The sequence below is a fragment of the Clytia hemisphaerica genome, unplaced genomic scaffold, assembly GCF_902728285.1.
Source record: "Clytia hemisphaerica strain Z4C2 unplaced genomic scaffold, Clytia hemisphaerica genome assembly, whole genome shotgun sequence".
Taxonomy (NCBI): Eukaryota; Metazoa; Cnidaria; class Hydrozoa; order Leptothecata; family Clytiidae; genus Clytia; species Clytia hemisphaerica.
This window is the reverse complement of record NW_027103708.1, coordinates 323,925-343,463: the sequence shown is the minus strand read 5'-3', so window position 1 is coordinate 343,463 and position 19,539 is coordinate 323,925. Positions and strand designations below refer to the sequence as shown.

Sequence of the window (19,539 nt, the reverse complement as noted above, 5' to 3'; positions counted from 1 at the left end):
AAAAATGATAGTGTTTCTGTAAAAAGATCTCTTGATAAAAATTAGAAATCTGCTGAACAGTGAAAAAGAATGCGGCTATTATGATTTGATTTTTCCAGACATATTTCAGACTTGGTCCATTCTCAAGGGAATCTAGAATCTTTAAAATATAAATTAAATTTCCCAAAATGCACTCATCAAGATACTCCAAACTTCATCCAAAATTGTAATAATAAACTGTTTGGCTGAAATTAAAAAAACAACAGATTTTTGATGATGCCAGCATAAAATTACAAAATAAATAGAAAATTTGGACTTTTTGATGACGTCATCAAGAGTTTTGAATTTCTTTTTATTTCAACCCAAACTGTATTATTTTTGCCAAGCTGATTGTAACTGCAAAATTGCCTACTTACATCCTAGGAAGCTAAAATCACGTAATTAAGAGGATTTCTTAATTGATTCACTACTTTAATGGGATAAATTTTCGCGGGGATTAAATTTCGCGGTTGAGCTCATCCGCGAAATTTTAAGATTTCGCGGGGATTAATTTTCGCAGATGAGGGATTTTCTGATTTTTCTCGGGGATTTAATTTCGCAGATTGGGGTAGAAATTAAAATTTTTGAAAAGGGTCAAAACATTGAAATAAAATTTTTCCAGGAAAATTAGGAATTTATTTTTCAAGTAATAAGAGGGTGTTTTGGAATAGGGCGAAAAGATATGTATTAAAGCTATCAAAAGTTGATAAAAATAGAAATTTCGCGGATTGCAAAAAAAATTAAATTTTTTCGCGGAAACTAATTTTCGCGGATGGGCCTTTTCCAAATTTCCAATGGGACTTATTTTCGCGGATGACACCCAAATCCGCGAAATCCGCGAAAATTAATCCCCGCGAAAATTTATCCCATTAAAGTATCATTACGTAAGTAATGTTTTTATTAAAAAAGAAGAGTCATCGAGGGATAATAAAAAGAAGCACACTGTTTGACACATAGGATTATTCCAAAATAATAAAGATATGTATGAGTCATCCATTGGATGCATTTGGAACATTCAATAGCAGGGGTTTTTCCAGGGTTATGTGGTTTTTTATGTGGTATTCTGCAATTCAGGGTTAGTACCCTGCAGCTGTACGCCCGCCAATTAGACCTTTTGCTAGCCACGGTACTATTTTGACTCCATAATAAATTACCGGTGAAATAAATACATAATAATGACTCCATTGATAGACCTATTGCTTGGCACAATGTCTGATTGAAAAAACTCTAGCATCACAACAATTACATATGAAAGCATATCACTTCACTAGTAAACTAAATATTTACGTATTTCATTGTGCTGGAGTTTTTAACTATTCAACATGACATTGCACCTAGTAAAAGGTCTATAGTAGATCAATTTCCAGCCATTTAATCTCAATGCGTTTCTTGAAAAGAGTGTCTGCACATCGTGCCTAAAAGTACACATGCAATCATAAGGTTGCAAAGTCTGTGAATGTCAACAAGCCTAATGACTGTGTTTTTATTTTCTAGTTTAGCCTGCAGACACTTGTATATATAGCAAAATCAATCAAGTGATTAAATTCTTTTTTCAAACACTTAATTCTTATCTTTATTGATTTTGCTACACCAGTGTCTGAAATTCTCCAGAGCAGAGGTTTGTTTTCGTATGACTTGTCTGGGCTAAAAAACATTCGGTTGCAAACTAGACTGGTCGCCAATTGGGCAGGTAGTATAGTTGTTTTGCCGAACAACGATCTTTTGAATAACTAATTACTCCACAGCAGTTTACCTAGAGACAAGATAATTTATCATGTTTTTATTGGCTGAGGGAAAGTAATGTATGTGGAGTAATTAGTCATTTGAAAGACTGCCGCGTTTGCCAAAACATCTATAGCCCTAATTCTTCATATAAAATTTACAGGAAACACATTTTTGGACTTTGTACCCTATGCTGCACGCAAGCATTTAAAGCTTAAGTCCCGTACTCTTCCCAAAAATCAGTTTTTTGAAGTTTGCAAAAGAAATGCCACATAGAAGGTTTTTCAAATTCAGTATGTGAATAGAGCAGTAAAAAATACAAATTTTCTATTTTTCCTTTTGTTGCAAAAGTTCCAGAAATGAAAATAAAGGGATAATGATAATTGAATACTGTCCACTGATGATCCGCGGCACTATCGTAAAGCTAGAATCACTTCGCGTACTCTTTGTTTGTGAAAATGATTGATAAATTAAAGTTTTTCACCTCGGACCGCTCTTAAAATGGTAGACTGAGCTGTGATAGATCATTTCGATGGAAGTTGTTGGAATGTTTACAAGGCTTATGACAGAAAATCGTTTGTTTTATTGTCAATGATGACAGTGCGGTTATTAATTTTGTTAGATCTGACAAATTGATGTTTGTAAGTGCACTTTATAGTTTTGATTGCCATTGAAGAATGGTTTTCATGTTATTAGATGCTGTTTTAGAGCTTTAGGTCTACACTGTAAAGTGTCAGAATGACGCTAAGCGTTGAAAAAATCTAAATGTGAGTGGCCCCTAACGTGAGATTGGGTAACTTGCATCAGTGGAGGCTAACATGCATAGCCCTCAAATGAATGACCTGTTTGGTCATTAAAATACAACTACGCAGCTCCGCTCACAGCTCTACCCTACCATTTTTGTTTTGATTTAACTTTGTATTTTAATGACCAGCCAGGTCTTTCATTTGAGGGCTATGCACGTTAGCCTCCACTGATGCAAGTTACCCAATCTCACGGTAATACGTAGCAAGAAATAGAACAAATTTTCTATGTATTTTCCGATGAAGATGACCAAATAACTAGGAAAATCCTACATTTTCCAGAACCTTTTTGAAAAATTTCTCAGAATTTCCTAGTGAAAAAAAATTTCAAAAAAAACCTGTCCTCAGGGGGGTTGTATATGGTTTTTTTCTGGAACTGCCCATTACTTTTTGGATCAGAGTCATTACGAGAATGTTTTCAACGTAAATTTATGGAGTCAAAATGGGACGGTGTCTAACTAAGAATAAACCAGACCCGATCAATCGAACTTGTGAACCAATCGAACAATCGAACTAATCAAACTCCATCGAACGATTAAAGTTCGATTAAAAAAATTAATTAATCGAACCTAATCGAACACTCACAATTTTTTAAGCAATAGCAGTTCGATTAGTTCGATCAGTAAAAAGTTCGATTAGTTTGATGGTATTAAATCCTCATATATCTTCCCTTCCCAAAAACTTTGTCCTGGCAAACGATTGCAAATTTCGACAGTTCCCACACTTAACAGCTTGACGTTTATTGTACCCGGATATTTTGTCTATCCGGAATAAAGTCTGCAGCCCCTCTGTTGCGATTTCTCGCGCGGCCGAGAGGCGGAATACTACGCCCACCCCTCAACAAACCACCTCTGGCGGTAAAAGGATATATGAAAAGTGTGTAATCTGTTATCGGAAGTAATTTCCCGATTTACATTCCAAATTTGGCTTTGAAAAGAAGCTAAGTAATATACGGTGGCGGAGCAGCACAAACTTGTCAAACAAAATTGGTTTATCGAACTGATCAAACCGAACGAAACCCATTGGCATTGATCAAACTTAATCGAACACTCACAATCTTTAAAAAAATCTTAGAGTTCGATTAATTTTTTCAATCAAACTTTAATCGTTCGATGGAGTTTGATCAGTTTGATTGTTCGATTGGTTCGACAAGTTCGATTGATCGGGTCTGGAATAATTATAAAAGAATAGACCTTTTTTCAAAGAGGCCACCCTGTTGAATAATTATGTAGTCCAGCAGAAAAAAAATGATAAAACCATGCATAATTATTACAATATGCATGATACAGTAATTATGCATAGCTCTATCATTGTTTTTATGGCTGGACTACATAATTATTCAACAGGACGTCCTCTTTGAAAAAAGGTCTATAGGCTGACTCTGTTCAATTTTGGATTAAGCTCGTCAATGCTTTCTACAAAATGGTTTTGATCAGACTTACAATACTTACATCAACATACAGTCAGTTGTGTTTTCAGAAACTCCTTCTCAAAATTATTATGGGTGATACTGTGGTATGGATATATATATATGACCAAAAAGTTGAAAATGTGCCGATGGAAAAAATAAGCTGAGTGAAATTACCGTACCTTGAACCGTTTGACCTAATGATTAGTATTATCCTTAGTATCACACCGCGCGTATCAAGTGCGACTGTAGGTCAAAAACCGTCTCTCTTGAGATCGTCACTCTTCCTCTTCGGGCACTCTTACGACTCTTCATCTCACTTTTTAACCTGAACAGTACGAAAGCAAAATTTTCTCAATTGATTGTTCTAATTTTTCAAATTTTTTGAATTATTTAAACAAAACTTTGTCTTAACATTTGTAAAAATACAAAAATCAGTGACACACCGGGAAACGCCAAAAAATACTTGATGACATCGCGCGAACGCCCGGTGACTTTGTTTATATTCTCTCTAACAGCCTAACCCTTTGAGATGTATAAGAATCTCGGATGTTTGTACCGAGTCGATCTATAAGGAAGTAGGAGTTGTCGACAAGACGAGACCTCAAGATTACACTCCAGTTCGATTTCACTTTTCACTTTTGAAGCTGTGTCTTTCTGGTATCGACTACACTAAAAAAGATGCCTGTCTTTCATACAAAGACGATAGAATCTATCCTTGAACCAGTTGCCAATCAGGTATACACTAGGAATATTTATTTTTTATCAAATGTTTTTATTTATACAATAAAATTCCTGTTGGTTTGTTTTTCTCCTTTTTTATCCCACTTTTTGCTTCAATCCACTCCACCTGTCAAAGTAGTACCCTCTTTTTTTTTAATGTAGAAGTTTAAGAAGGGAAGAAATGGAAATATTATTATCTCAATTTTATCATCCATTCATTATTTCCTGTGAATGAAATTTTTTTTTGTTTCAAAAAATCTGGTTAAAAAAGGTTTTTTTAGTAGAACCCCTTATTTATCAAATTTAAAGCTCCTTTATGAATATTTTAAGCCAGGCAAATTCTAGAAAGGCATAGCAGCATCTGCTAGAGACAGAAAAGGGCACTTTTCAAAAATTTGGGTCCATGTCTATTTCCATTTTAGAGATTTTTTCTCTTCAAATTTGGGTTTTTGCCTGATCTGAAAGATAACTCTTAGCAGGGATTTCATTTCCATAATGGCTAACATAGATGTATCCATGGTCCGAATGATTTTGATTTCCTTGGAGTATCTCCAGAATACTAATACAAAAAGAATTTCAGTCAACATTTAAACTCATTTTGTAGAAGCTTGCTTTGAAGAACTGAGCTATTTTTTATGAAAATGATTTTTTATTGCTAAAAAGAGATTTTTAAAGACATTATGAATTTTTGAAAAAAGTGTTAAACTGGAAATTTATTGAGGACTTCTATTTCTGAAAATTTCAGTCTATTTCTGAAAATTTCAGACATATGAGTTGATCAGTTTTGCGCGCGGCCGGGTGGCGGAATACTACAACCCCAACAAACCCCGCCTCTGGCACTAAAAGGATACAGGAAAAGTGTGTAATCCGTTATCTGAAGTTATTTCCTGATATAATTCCGAATTTGGGTTTGAAAAGAAGCTAATATACGATGACGGAGTCAGCACAAACTTGTCGAACATAATTGGTTTATCGAACTGAACCAGCCGAAACTCATTGATTGAGCTTAATCGAACACTCACAATCTTTAAAAAAATCTTACAGTAGAGTTCGATTAATTTTTTGAATCGAACTTTAATCGTTCGATGCAGTTCGAGTAGTTCGATTGTTCAATTGGTTCAATAAGTTTGATTGATCAGGTCTGGTTTAAAAATGGGGAACAATTTTCAGCCGAAAATGATTATTTTGTTGTTTCTTCATAAAATCTAGTATATACAACAAATGAAAAAAAATATCATTCGTAAATAATTTTGACATATTTACAGACCTGAAAAATCCAAAAATGCCATTTTTTCTAGTTTTTGCCTGTAGTGCCCCTAGGGGGGTTCAGCCAATTTTGGATTTCTGACCTTAAAAATTGCACAGTTAATTTTTGTATTTTATTACTTTTTTAAAAAGATAACTCTTTTATCCAAAAGATTTATCATAAAAAAAAAGTATTTGCCGAGACGGCAAATTTCATTGAATTTCTTTTTGGAAAATGAATTACTAATAAACAAAAATTCCTTGTTCAGTTTGATTAGGAAGGTTGATTAAAAAGAATCAATCCAGGGCTTGAAATTAAAGATTCTATGATCTTTGCGAAGAATATGAGCGAACACTGCAATCTTTGTGAAGTTTCAAAAATTCATATTATTTTGTTTCAGGTTTCTCAATTGATTGTCATTCATGATCAACTTGGTGAAGGTCAATATATCATCGCTCACAACCTTGCAGATAATGTGAAGAATGTCAGTGCAGCTGTTAATAACCTAGTACAGGTAAATATACTTCCTTTTCCTTGCATTTGCCTGATCACTTTCTAATGGGTTCATGATTGTTTCCATATCTATTTTCTTATTTGGTGATTTAAAAACCAGCACAATTAAAATTGAAGTCATAAACTTCTTGTAAATAATGTAAATTTTTGTATCTAAGCTAGCAGCATTGTTTGGAATAATAAAACTGGAGGAGTTCAAGAGGTTTTTTTAAAAGATGCATAATCATTTACAGAAAGGTTTACTGAAAATTAAATTAATTGGTGCCAATGCTCAGAGAAAAGTCAATTAAACGTTTATCCATTTACACGCTTATAATTTGTAATTTGGCCATAGAACTTTTGAATAGAGGAAAAGAAAATCTATTCTAGCATTTACTTTATAAATTTGAATTGTCCAAATTGACACTGACGTATGACAAAAAATGATTACACTAATTGAAACTTTTTAAATTCCTTTTTAAGATAGCATCTCATTTTTTAAATTACCTCATGATACTTACAAAGAGAAATAATTTCCCATATATGGCAAAAAGCTAGTGAGAGAGGAAAAACAATGATGTTGTTTGAGATTTCATTCATACATGGAATGAAACGACAAATAAAACTGTAAAACAGTCTTTTTTTTATTGAGGTACTCATGTTACATCATGACATACGTCTAGTTTTTGATTTAAAAAAAGACTAGACTGTGTTTTTTTTTCTATAATAATTCCACGCTATCTATATTTTATTCAATGTTTATAAGAGTAAAAACAGTGGGCAAACAGTGCTGTTCAATATGTGTTTCCCACCCTTCCTTTTTGCCATTCCTTTCAGGATCTGGAAAACTTTCAGGATTTAAAAATAAAAAATGTGTGAACATTTAGATGTAACATAGTCTTACAATAAGCTTTTCTTGTGATTCTCAAGAAATACTGTATCTCATTGCAAACTTTTTTTTGAAAATTGGAAATACTTTAAATTGAAAAAGTACTATCATAAAACTATTATGAAACAGTCATTGATTGATATTTGACACATTTTTTGACAGTTAAGTGACAGTATCGTTTTAGTCATAACACTTAAAAAGGATGATTAAAACCATGATTTAAATATTTCACAATAATATATCAAATGTGTTATTTTTGAAAACTTGTTATTTGTATGCAATTATGATTTCAAAGCCAAACTAATTTGGTTTTATCCAACCTTCAATCAATTCTGTTTTAGCCTGAGAGTAAAGTTTACTCTGATAACATCTCAATTTTGTACAAGCTTTCCCCTAGAACGTTATGAATAACCTCCCCTCAACAAAGTTCTCTGAAACATTATTGTACAGAATTTCTTTTAAAACCATGTAAGACTTTATTCATATAAATCATGAAATAAGATTATAGTAAACCTATATCATTTTGATTTTCTCACAATAAGTGTCATTGTTAGAAAAACTACTTAAAATACACAGGATATGAAGTTTTTAAAAGTTAACTCCTGGAGTACAAATTTTTCAACAGCATCAAAGATTTATTCCCTCAGATTCCCTTTAAAGTTTTCCATAGTTTTCTGGCCTGACAAATGCTACAATTATGTAGGATTTCCTTTTTTCAGTACTTTTTAACAAATAACTTCCACATTTTACAAGCAAAATCTGCAATACACATCAGTAATAAGTTACAGTATCAGCAGGCTATTTTTTATGCTCTTTTAGCGCCCGGTTATTGAATGCTGCCCCTCCTAAAATCACTAAAATTTTGGTAAAAATAGCCTTTTTAGTGGAAAAACACTTAGAAAAAGTGTCCGTTTTGGCTACCAACGGGCACTGCCCTGATTTTCTAAAATATGGCCTGATCAGTTAAGTCTTGTCGACAAATGTATAACATAATTCTCTTTTAGGCAGGAAAAGACACAGTAGCAAAAGCCAATGATGATATCTTCCGACGTGAAATGCCACCAACTTTTGTTAAAGTTGAACAAGCTTCAAGTGCATTGGTTGAATCGACACAACTCTTAACACAAGATGTACAATCCAAACGAGGGCAAGCACTATTAATCAGTGGAGCTAGAGGTGAGAGACTTCATTCTGTTTGATCATGCCCAAGATTTTGTTTTGAAGTCATTATCAATAAAATTTTGTACTTACAGCTCTTGTAACCAAAATTACTGAAAAGTATTAGATTGTTTGAACTTTCCTTTTTATCTGTGTTTTTCAATTAATTTAAGGTATCTTGAATGGTACATCTGCACTTTTGCTAACATTCGATGATCATGAAGTCCGCAAAATCTTAAAGAAATGCAGGAACGTCTTAGACTACATTCCGGTTGCAGAAGTTGTTGAATCCTTACCAGATACTGTCACGTATATCAAAAACTTGTCACCTGGACTTTTACAAATGGCAAAAGCTGTTGATAACCGTATTCCAGACTTGACACATGTTACACACGCAGAACTATTACAAAAACACGTTGCCAGTGTCAAAGAGCTTGCTACTAACTTGCCAAACTCAATGAGGGCCTATATTGCAGCCTCACAAAAGAATGGTAAGGGACTATTTCATTTTTCTAACATTGTCTTTGATTGGCCCATACCAACCTTCCTTTTATTGTCTAAATTAGAATTTGAGTTTTGAATTATAAAAAAATACCTTCCTCGTATTCTAATCACGCCGCTCAAAGTCCTCAATCTTAACCAAATTCAACTTTAGAACTTGTCTCAAAACTCTTTTCAAATGCTTCAAATAATTCTATTTTGGACATCTAAAGGCGTAAATTAAATTAGGGGAAATTGATTATTTGGCAACCAACACAGAATTTTCCTGGTAACCTTTACGGGGGTGGCGACTAAGTTTTAGTGCAAAGCTTTCTGTGACAAAGGCTTTACTCAACGAATCAAGATATATTTGTCCATGGAACCTCTTAAAAAAACAAACTCTTTTAAATCATTTTAAAGTTGGACGTGCTGAAGCTCAAGAGAACCGCAATTTTATTGTTGGTAAAATGTGTGATGACATTATTGAAATCATGAGAGTGTTACAATTGAAAGTTGATGATGAGTATGACCTAGAAGATCCAACAAACTTGATGAGAAAAGCACAGCATCGCATGGTCGAGAAAATGAAGCTGGCTAAAGAATGGTTGGCAAACCCTGATGGTGAAGCGAATGGTCTGGGTAGGTAGCTTTTATATTTAGTAGTTAATGTGGTATTTATCCCTCAACTAAAACCCACCAACCAATACTAGCCTCTCTTTGATTAGATTAACTATTTCATAATAGCTGCCGTTTTAGAGGGCTCCTGCCTAACATTTATTTTTCTACTAGAACCAGAAAGACATATTTATCTTATTCCTCACTAAGCATAATATATTATACAGCACAAGCTTTTTAAGTGTTGAGGGTATAATTTCCATATTTAATAGGTGAAAGAGCTATCAGAGATATTATCAAGCAAGCCAGGCAAGTTGGTATGCTTGCAAACGATCAGAAGATCAAAGATTTGTGCGATGACCTTGATGGTTTGGTTGATAAATTGAGTGCGCTTAGAGCCAAAGGAATGGTAAGATAAAAAATGTTAATTTTGATCTGAAATATAATTGTTTGAGAGGCTTTTTTCAATGATTAAAAGGGACCTCAACACACAACTGGGCAAAACGAATAGTTACTATTTCTCAGACTGATCAAGTTGATTGATTCTAAATTATGGACTCTTGCGGTACCTAATAAAGTCAAGTATTTTTCTTTTGAAATAGGGCAACACTCCAGAGGCTCTGGCTCTAGCTAAAGAAATCGATGGTAAGTTAGAAATTCTTGCAAAACTGGTTGATGATGCCATCAAAAGAGAGGTAGCTGCTGGAAACCGTCTTCCAGCTGCAACTACCTCTGGTCAATTCGAGCAAGCATTGAACTGGATTGATGACCCAAGATATAATCCAAACTCAGTTGGCAAACGAGCCATTGATGCTCTTCTGGCTGATGGCAGAAGACTTGCTGAGAATCTGTCAGGACCAGAGAAACAAGAACTTTTGGATACCATGGCTAATATTGAACGATTGACAAAACAATTAGAGGACCTCAAACGAGCTGGAAAAGTATACCCTTTTGTTTTTTATTTATTTATCCCTTTGTTAGTTAATAGCCAGGGCCTTAAATTGTTTTTACGGAATAATGTATGACAACTTTACTCGGTTATGATCTGTATACAGGTTTTTGAAGCGGGTTTCTTTTTTATACGTGGTACCTTTGTTTTCGTGACAATTTAAAACCGTCGTAATCAATTATCAACTATTTGATCGTCAATCATAGGGCAACACACCAGAAGCACAAAGAATTGCTGCAGAACTAAAAAGAGAATTGGAGAAATTAAAAGGCATTCTCCAACGCGGAGCTGTACGCGGTGTTGTTGATAATTTTAAAGATATCTTGTCACCCATCAAGCAACTTGCTAAAGCCGCCAAGGCCCCTGTCGGTAAGACTTTCTGATTCATGGTCTCATGTATAGACAGTTTTCTACTAAGTTTTTGAAGTTTTTGAAAGAAACCCTTTTTGGAGGTATGGGTCGCGCGAGAAAATAACCCTTTTGAAAGCAAAAGTTTAGTTTTGGAGGAGAGAAAATACGGGGCAGTTAAATTCTAAAAAAATATCAGACGTATATCCTTGAAAATTAGGATCATGGTTAAACAAATGACTTGTCTTTTAATAAACACTTGGAAATTCCTTTTTAAATTTTGATACGAATTGGCACTGAAAGTTTTCTAACAGACTTATAAAATGTCTTTTTTGCATCTCAGACACACCGAATCGTGAACAAGACTTTGAAGAGAAGGCTGGTGCATTTGAATACCATACAAGCAAAATGGTTGACAGCGCTGAGCAAACAGCCATTCACGGCAAACATGCTACGAAACAACTCGTCGATAATATTCATACTGCCACTAAAGAGGTTTTTTATTGTTTTGAGAGTTCTTCAGAATGAAATGAAAAACTTCTTTTATTCGCTGAAAATGACTTTATTGTTTTCAGGGTTCTTCTTTTCAGAAATGAAATGAGATTTGCTGAAAGAACTCTGCAAATAATCCGATGAAACATTTTTAAGTAATGACTATAACCACTGTGATAAAAGAACCTTTTTTACTTTCACTTGTGTGAATCCTACCTCTTTTTCAACTATGACAACGTTTCCAAAAGATCCAAAATGCCAAACTTTTCGCGTTTTTTTAATAATTGTTTGGTACTTTTTGTTAGTTGTAATACCGTTATAACTAAAAATCCTTGTCTTCGTTTTTCAGCTTGCTGAACTGACACCTCAAGTTTCACACGCTGGTAAACTCCTCTTGTTGAACCCAGGGGACAAAGTCATCGAAGCTAATTTTGATATGTTAAAACAAAAATGGGAGAACAAAGCTGAGGAAGTGATGGGGCTCGTTGACGCCGCCACCGACGCTGCTGATTTCGTTAAGGCCACTGAAGATGCAATGCGAGCTGAACAGAAAGTTGCTTTTGACGGACTTCAGAAAGAAAACCCAGCTGTAAATCCATATTATAATATCTTTAGGTCCAAATATTTTCCTTCAAAAGTTAGGATTCCATAATGACTTTTTAAGAAATGTGACAAAACTCTTTTCTAATCTCGAAGATACAGTCCGAGCAGAAAAGGTGATGGGGACATGCCACGCATGTCACGAGTTTGAAGGCCAAGTTTCAAACTAACAATCAAATCTGTCAATTTATGCCTGATTCTAAGCAAATATCTGATTGTTGGACTTATTACTTAATATTTTGTCACGGAATAAAATACAGCTGTTTAGACCACCTCCTTATGTTTGTCAAACACAGGTTGTAGTAGCGAAAGGAGGGAACATGGCACGCATGGGAAATCGTGTTGCACAAGTGGCCAATGCGGAAGCTGAAAACTCGGAAGATCCTGAATTCAAACATGCTGTGTCTTCTGCCGCCGTTGGTGTTTCTGATAGTAAGTCTGTAGAAAAAAACCTTTTTATAGAGGTGTGATTATTGTTAGAAGATCGACAAAAAGTCGGACAGAATCCTTCTTTTTCCTGGAAAAAATGACTGGACTGAAAGGATGTATTTTTGTGCATTTTTTCGTCTTAGAAGCAAAGCTATCATCTTTGCGTTATTTATGCCTTGCTTCCCAGTTGGCCAAGAAAGCTGTTTATATCCTGCTCCTCATCAGCTAGTAATCTCTTCATATTGTGGCTATTTCTCAAGATATTTAATTATTTCGTTTTCAGGCATCAAACCTTTGGTAGCATCAACAAAGAACGTCGCGTTGAACCCAAGACATCAGCCTATTCAAATTGAATTTAAGCAAACTAGCGAAGGTGTAAGTACTTTATTTTTGCTAGACATAAGTATCATCTGGGTAATTGGTCAGATTCCATTTAAATGAATATTTAAAAAATGATTTTTGCTACATTGTAATATCAGAACCCTGTATTCACTTTCAATTATTTCCTTCAAAACTCTAGTTAATCGGTCGTGTCGTTGATGTTCGCAACGCCCTAGAGCCGCCACCACCACGTGAACCCACCCCGCCTCCACCACCACCACCCGCACCAGAACTTGATTTTGAAGTACCTGATATTTCTGATATCAAATTACAGGATGGTAAGTGTTTTAGAGAATTGTATTTCGAGCTTATAATTTTCACCTTTCTCTTATCGGCTAAGTTCAGCAATCTTGAATTGACGTTTTCTCATTGGTAACTCATCAATAACTGCATTTTAGTAGCTCTTGTCTGTCTTTTTTACCCATATATTCGAGTATGTACAGTATATTTACAACCGCCAAATCGGGAGTCTTCGTCAAACCGGGAGTCTTCGTCAAATCGGGAGTCTTCGTCAAATCGGGAGTCTTCGTCAAATCGGGAGTCTTCGTCAAATCAGGATTTTCTTTTATTCAGCAAGTTACTAAAATTCCTTTGAACAGGAACCTGTGAACGTCCCAGATTTTTTTGTTAGGAAGAGGGGCGTTAATTTGATGGTTGTTATAAACGGGAGTGTTTAAGTGGCACTCTAAAGAAAGGGTTTGGGTGTTTATTCAAAGTAATACGTTAAAAAATTCTTTAGCTAAAAAGTTCCTCCACGAGCGATCTTTTCGTCACATTACCGTGATAATTTATTTACCGCTAAGATATTTTTAAAGAAATGATTTGTTCTTTCTCTTTCTTGTGTAGAGGGCCCAGCACGTCCACCACCACCTGTTGTCGAAGGGATCATCAATGCTGACGAATCCAGGGAATTACATTCTATGCTCGAAAGTGCTCCTGATGCTGACAACCGAATGGCAGTAAGTATGCCACTGATTATGCACTATTGCAATGTCTTCCGCGAACCCAACAGCTGATTGGTTGAAAGTGACGTATTCACTCATTTAACGTCAATTACAACCAATCAGGTATTGGGTCCATGATGTAATGTCAGAAGACATTTCAATGTTGCATATCATGAATACCATAGTGGTGATATTTGTTCATGGAAATATACAAGAATCTCTTCATGCATACCTTTTTATAAATTGTTAGAATGTATGTTTTAATTGTTTGGAGAAAATGAACTTTGATTCAATTTTTTCATTTGTAAGTGTTCGAGTGTGTTATCTTCAAAACAGGGATGTTTCCTTGGCAGTAACTGTACGTAGTGCATTTTTTCATATCTTTTTAGTTTGCTGCTCATCAGCTACACGTTGAAGCCAACAAGTGGGAGGAAGATGGAAATGAACTTATCCAATTGGCACGACAAATGGCTCTCTTGTTCGCCAAAATGTCTAAATTTATCACGTAAGTAACCTCTTTCTCATTTTTCAAATGTTCTGAAAAGTTCACATTGTTTTTCTTCGGTAAAAATTGTTAGATTTGTTAGCAGCTGAACTCTCTTTTGTGCTGTTAAAAAGTTATCACACTGTGTATTATAAGCTCCTCTTCATGTCCTAAAAAGCGAAATATTTCGGTTCCAAGAGGTAAATTCGGTATTTGCAACATATTAATTTACAACGGACTAGAAGCACGTCGAACAAAGGTTGCGCGTGTGATTTGTTTTTGTGTAATTTTTGATAGTGTCGATTGCCTCAATGTGACATATGGGTTTTATTTTACAAAAATTAAAACGAAACGGGTACACGACTGTGGACTGTTGGAGATTAAAAGTTGAGTGCAGAAAATGACTGTGGGCTGTTGGAGCTTAAAAGTTGAGTGCAGAAAAATGTCAAGAATTGTTACAAGATTTACAAGTTTTACGAAAATTAGATTTGCAGAAAGCTTCATGGAAAAGGTCAGTAGATTCTTATTTTACCAGAATGAATTAGATTATTCCAAATGGTTCAGTTTTTCTAGATTACTTTTCTTAATAACATATAGGAAAGTAGGACAAAGATAGCAAGTCAGGAAATACTTTATGAGGAGAGTCGTTATTTATCGAGATAATAATAATTATGTCCAAAGGTTTTGATAACGGTCCTTTCTTTTTGTTACAGAGATGAAGAATATTTTCTCACGCAACCCAAAAAGATGTTGATCGACACAGCAAAACAAATCGCAAAAGTCAGTTCCGAATTCAGCAAGAAAGCAAGAGAAATCAGTCATCAATGTCCTGATAAACGAATGAAACATGTAAGTAATGAATGCCAAAATAAAAATTCATGAGTTTTTTTAAGCTAAAGAATGCTTAAAATTCCTTTGCTAGTTCTGTTGTGTGTCAGCATAAATTCTGCCCCGGTGTATATCTTAATGAAAATGGAAATAATACCTTTATAATACACTGGTATCAGATCTAATTTGTCCTGTTACATATCGTATTAGGTCCCGTTGATCGGGTGGAAGATTTACTCATAAAATCAAAAAAATGTCTCAGGGACATACTGAAATTTAGTTAGTTGTAATGTGTCAGTTGTACTGGCTCTATACCTCAATAAAAACAATGCCTCCAAGGACTAACGCCACTGAAACTTTTGTCGAAATTTTATTTTTTAGGACTTGAACTTGACGATTGATCGTATTCCAACCATTTCAACTCAATTGAAGATCTTAGCTACCGTCAAAGCTACTATGTTTGGAGCCAATGGTATGTAAATCGTGCACCAACGTACTGTTACTAGCAGTTCCGTGATCTCAGGATCTAAAAGCTCAAAAATGTACCAAGCTAAAGAATTTAGCCTGGAACTTAACCTGGAACTTAACCCCTCCCAAATCGAAAAATCCATCGAAGCAAATCGGAAGTACTGAGACTGCAATTCTCGCCCGACCTTTAAATTCTGAAAAACGTTAAAATACCCAAAATTGCCAATATATTTCGGCGCTGATTGTAGACTTAATAAACCAGCTGCGCTGGAAGGTCAGCCCAATAAGCTTAAAAGGATTAGAAGGAAGTACAATCAAGAGACCTAATTCGATGTTAAAGCCAAAGAGGCTGAAAAGCTCATTTTGGTTGAACTTCAGACAAAAAAAAGTTTAACACAAAGTTGAATTTGTCCAAATGTGATAGACTATTTCATCCTTGGAATTTCACATAAATCTTTTCGTTATAATGTCTTAAACCTGTTCTTTATTCTCCTAGAAAGTATTCGAGGCGGCCGCTTTATAATATGTCACTGCGGCTTTCGTCACTTTTGTTCATTTTGGCATTTTTATGTTGATTTATTTATGGGACGTGCCGCTGGAGTTTGAAAAGTGGACACTGTCAGATATGAATTTTTGGCAAGATTAGGACCCTGTCAGAACAAAAAATTGAAAATGTTTCCCATTTTAGCCCTGGAAATAAAAGTAGACGAAAATTTGAAATATTTTCTGTTTTCCACCCTAAAAATCGACCATGTCAGATACACATCTTAAAAATTAGTTAATTTGGGAACCTGTCAGATATCTTCAGAGCCCATAAATTAGGAACCCTGGCAAGCGGCACGTCCCCGTACCTAACTTTGGCAAAGTGCCTCCCCTGGGCACGGTTAGCTGTCTAGTAGTCACTTGAAAAGAATAGTCAATCGATTCAAATTGATTTAAATGGCGTGTTGAACCTAGTATAATGTGAATGAATAGGGCATTTTATATTGAGGGAGTTGCTTAGGAAATTCCGTCCAGTTTTGATTACTCAATCAAAAGTTATGACGATGCTAAGTTTATGTTACGCCACACTTTGACTTTCTTACACAAAAAAATTCTCCAGACAAGAAAGCCTCAAAACCAATCATAAAAAACTTTCTTTTACACTCTCTTTTTATTTACAATGCAATAGCTTCTTTCAATTTATTGAATATAAAATAAACAAAAAAAATCATTTTTCACTTTCTTCTTTTTAATTATAGTGTTCTTTCAGTGAACTGTTATCAGATAGAATAATATCTCACTTTGGCTACTTCATCATCTATTCAAATTCCCTTTGTTTAAAGTGATTATTGGTCGTAAAAACAGTTTTTCAAAATCTGATGCGTGGATAGAAATCCCTTTATAAGGGTATGTTTGCACGGTATTTTTTCTCAGTTACGAGACTTTTAGATTTGGAAAACGATTGATATTTACAAATCTATTTTAGCTTACAATCTGGAATTTTAGGAGCTGAAATTTAGTGATTCAATCGATTCAAACTCCTAAAATTAAAAAATAAATTTTAGTCTATACGGAAAGAATAACTAATTTAGGTGAAAACTTGACACCCAAATTTCTTTTCTTAGAAGTGCGTTTTCAAATAGTTTTCAACACTGAAGAAAATATAAAATGAGCTGATTTCAAATATGTAATTCTTATTTGCATTGAGGGGACCGAAGTGCCCGAAATTTCCAGTTGAAAATAATCAAATTATGTGCATAATTTTTGAGAATTCAAAAGAATCCAATCAAGCATGAGAAAATATGCAATTAAAATACGATAAGAACAAAGAAATGACATTATCATTGCACACGAGTAATTGAATTCCCATTGCAACTAAGGGACCCCTTACAGACACGCTTCATTTTGAGGAAAAAAGCATGAATTCATTCTATCTGATAATAATTCTATGGTTCTTTTATATTATTATGCGCAAATCTTTTAATGAAGTTATGTGTTTCTTTTATCCGCGTAGCTAACGCGAGCAGTATCCCGATTTTCCGAAAAGAAACCGAAGTCAAATCGGGAATGAATCGGAAAAATCGGGGAAACACTTTTTTGAACACGGACGCAGCGAATGGAAAAAGCCGATTTGAAAGCTCAGCTTGGGCTGACCAATAACTAAATAAACTAGATTTGAGAGTTAAAAACGTCTTTGAGTATTGACACAATAAGAATTGAGTCTAAACAATTTTTCATTTTTTATACAGATCCACAAGCTGATTTTGAAGCAACTGAAATGTTGGTCGGATGTGCTGAAAACTTGATGGGATCTGCTCGTTCAGTAGTCAAGGATTGTGAAGCCGCGTCTATCAAGATCCGTACAGGAGCTGGTAAGGTTCAAAGGTGGAAGAGAGACACATCTGCATTGTATTCGTACCAACTGGATAAAAGGTACTAATTCTATTGTGGAAACACGTGGTTTTGTTTAAGTTGGTTGGCAGAAGAGTATTAGACTTCATAAGGTGCATGAATTTATTGTAAGCCTCATTCCTAGAAGCGAAGTTGGCGTCTCGTGTACACGTACAATCAAAAAAAAAATTAAGATTTTCAATTGAGGTTTAACAATAGATTGATGCTTCTAAAGAAAACTAATATTTATTCTAAATAAACGTGACGACGGACAACTATTCAATGGATTTATTGTGCAAATGCAAAGTAAATACACTCCATTGCTAAAATAATCTTTTTGGAATTGGTTACAACCTACTAAAAAAACAAGAACTTTTTAAAACAAAAAATGTAATTTTGAAAACAAATGAACTGTTACTTACTTTTTTACAAATAATTTGTATAAAACAATTTTTTACCTTTGTTTCTTGTTTTGTTTGCTTTTTGTTTTGATATGTAATTAGGTCAATTGGGTATAACGAGGTGTAGATCGACTTTAAAATCATATGGTAGCAACCTTTAGACAGGGTCGCTTTGTTATCATTTTGTTGTTATGACAAGCTTAACTATTCCATTTAGCATTATTCCATATAGAATCTGTTTAAAAGATTTTCTAATTAATTCCTTTAATTCTAATTAACGTTGCTGTTTTCAAAATGCAACTTTGTAGTTCTAATTCTTTCATTACTTAATTTTTGTATTAGAATAAATATTTGTATAGCTTTAAATATTAATTATTATTTTTTATTTTCTAATGCATACTTCCTATTTTATTTCTTCATTTTCATTAGTTTTTTTTCTTCTTTCAAAATATGCGCTTAGAATGCAGTTTTTATCGCCTTATTTTCTGAAAAATATAATACAAACTTTTACATATTTAAACCAAACAAACTCTTTTCCATGCAATGAAATCTGAAGGGTACCTAGGCCAGGTTAGGGCCAAATCTTGCAATCCTATGGGGTTACCTCGCAAGCAGTTTTGATGGCTCTTGGGGCTGTAAAACTAAACAGCTGAAATCTTTTACCCAGTGGCGAATATATTTTGTTTCTTTGTTTTCCATTTCTTTTGCTATTTCTCGAATATGATTGCTTTGCTTTGCAGCTGTCATCTTTATAATATAACAAAAAAGCTTTTATCAGGCGCTAATTTAAGGAATAGCAAGTTTGCGTCCTCGATTTTGCGGTTCAGATCTGCGAGTTTTTCCAAATCGCTTGAGTAACTTCACCGTTATCAAAAACACGAATGCATAAACTCGCTAATATTGGCTGAATGGTCATCTGGCACCAGATGCAGAAATATTCATCCCACACGCTAAAAATTTTCAACATGTGGAAGGTTTACATCATAGAATTATTATCAGATAGAATGAATTCATGCTTTTTTCCTCAAAATGAAGCGTGTCTGTAAGGGGTCCCTTAGTTGCAATGGGAATTCAATTGCACGTGTGTAATGATTATGTCATTTCTTTGTTCTTATCGTATTTTAATTGCATATTTTCTCATGCTTGATTGGATTCTTTTGAATTCTCAAAAAATTATGCACATAATTTGATTATTTTCAACTGGAAATTTCGGGCACTTCGGTCCCCTCAATTCAAATAAAAATTACATATTTGAAATCAGCTCATTTTATAGATTCACCAGTGTTGA

The 19,539-nt window shown here is 34.4% G+C and overlaps 1 protein-coding gene across 1 annotated transcript; it reads left to right on the top strand.

The window, feature by feature from the left end:
* Positions 1 to 4,498: 4,498 nt before the first annotated feature.
* On the top strand, positions 4,499 to 18,761 carry LOC136804144 (vinculin-like). Its single transcript, XM_067060878.1, has 18 exons — positions 4,499 to 4,689; positions 6,321 to 6,434; positions 8,306 to 8,477; positions 8,633 to 8,950; positions 9,360 to 9,578; positions 9,827 to 9,963; positions 10,157 to 10,495; positions 10,710 to 10,872; positions 11,195 to 11,346; positions 11,693 to 11,932; positions 12,240 to 12,375; positions 12,656 to 12,747; positions 12,893 to 13,031; positions 13,600 to 13,712; positions 14,087 to 14,202; positions 14,895 to 15,030; positions 15,391 to 15,481; positions 17,709 to 18,761. The coding sequence occupies exons 1-18, from the start codon at positions 4,633 to 4,635 to the stop codon at positions 17,897 to 17,899; spliced, it is 2,925 nt and encodes a 974-aa protein (XP_066916979.1). The 5' UTR covers positions 4,499 to 4,632; the 3' UTR covers positions 17,900 to 18,761.
* Positions 18,762 to 19,539: the final 778 nt, after the last annotated feature.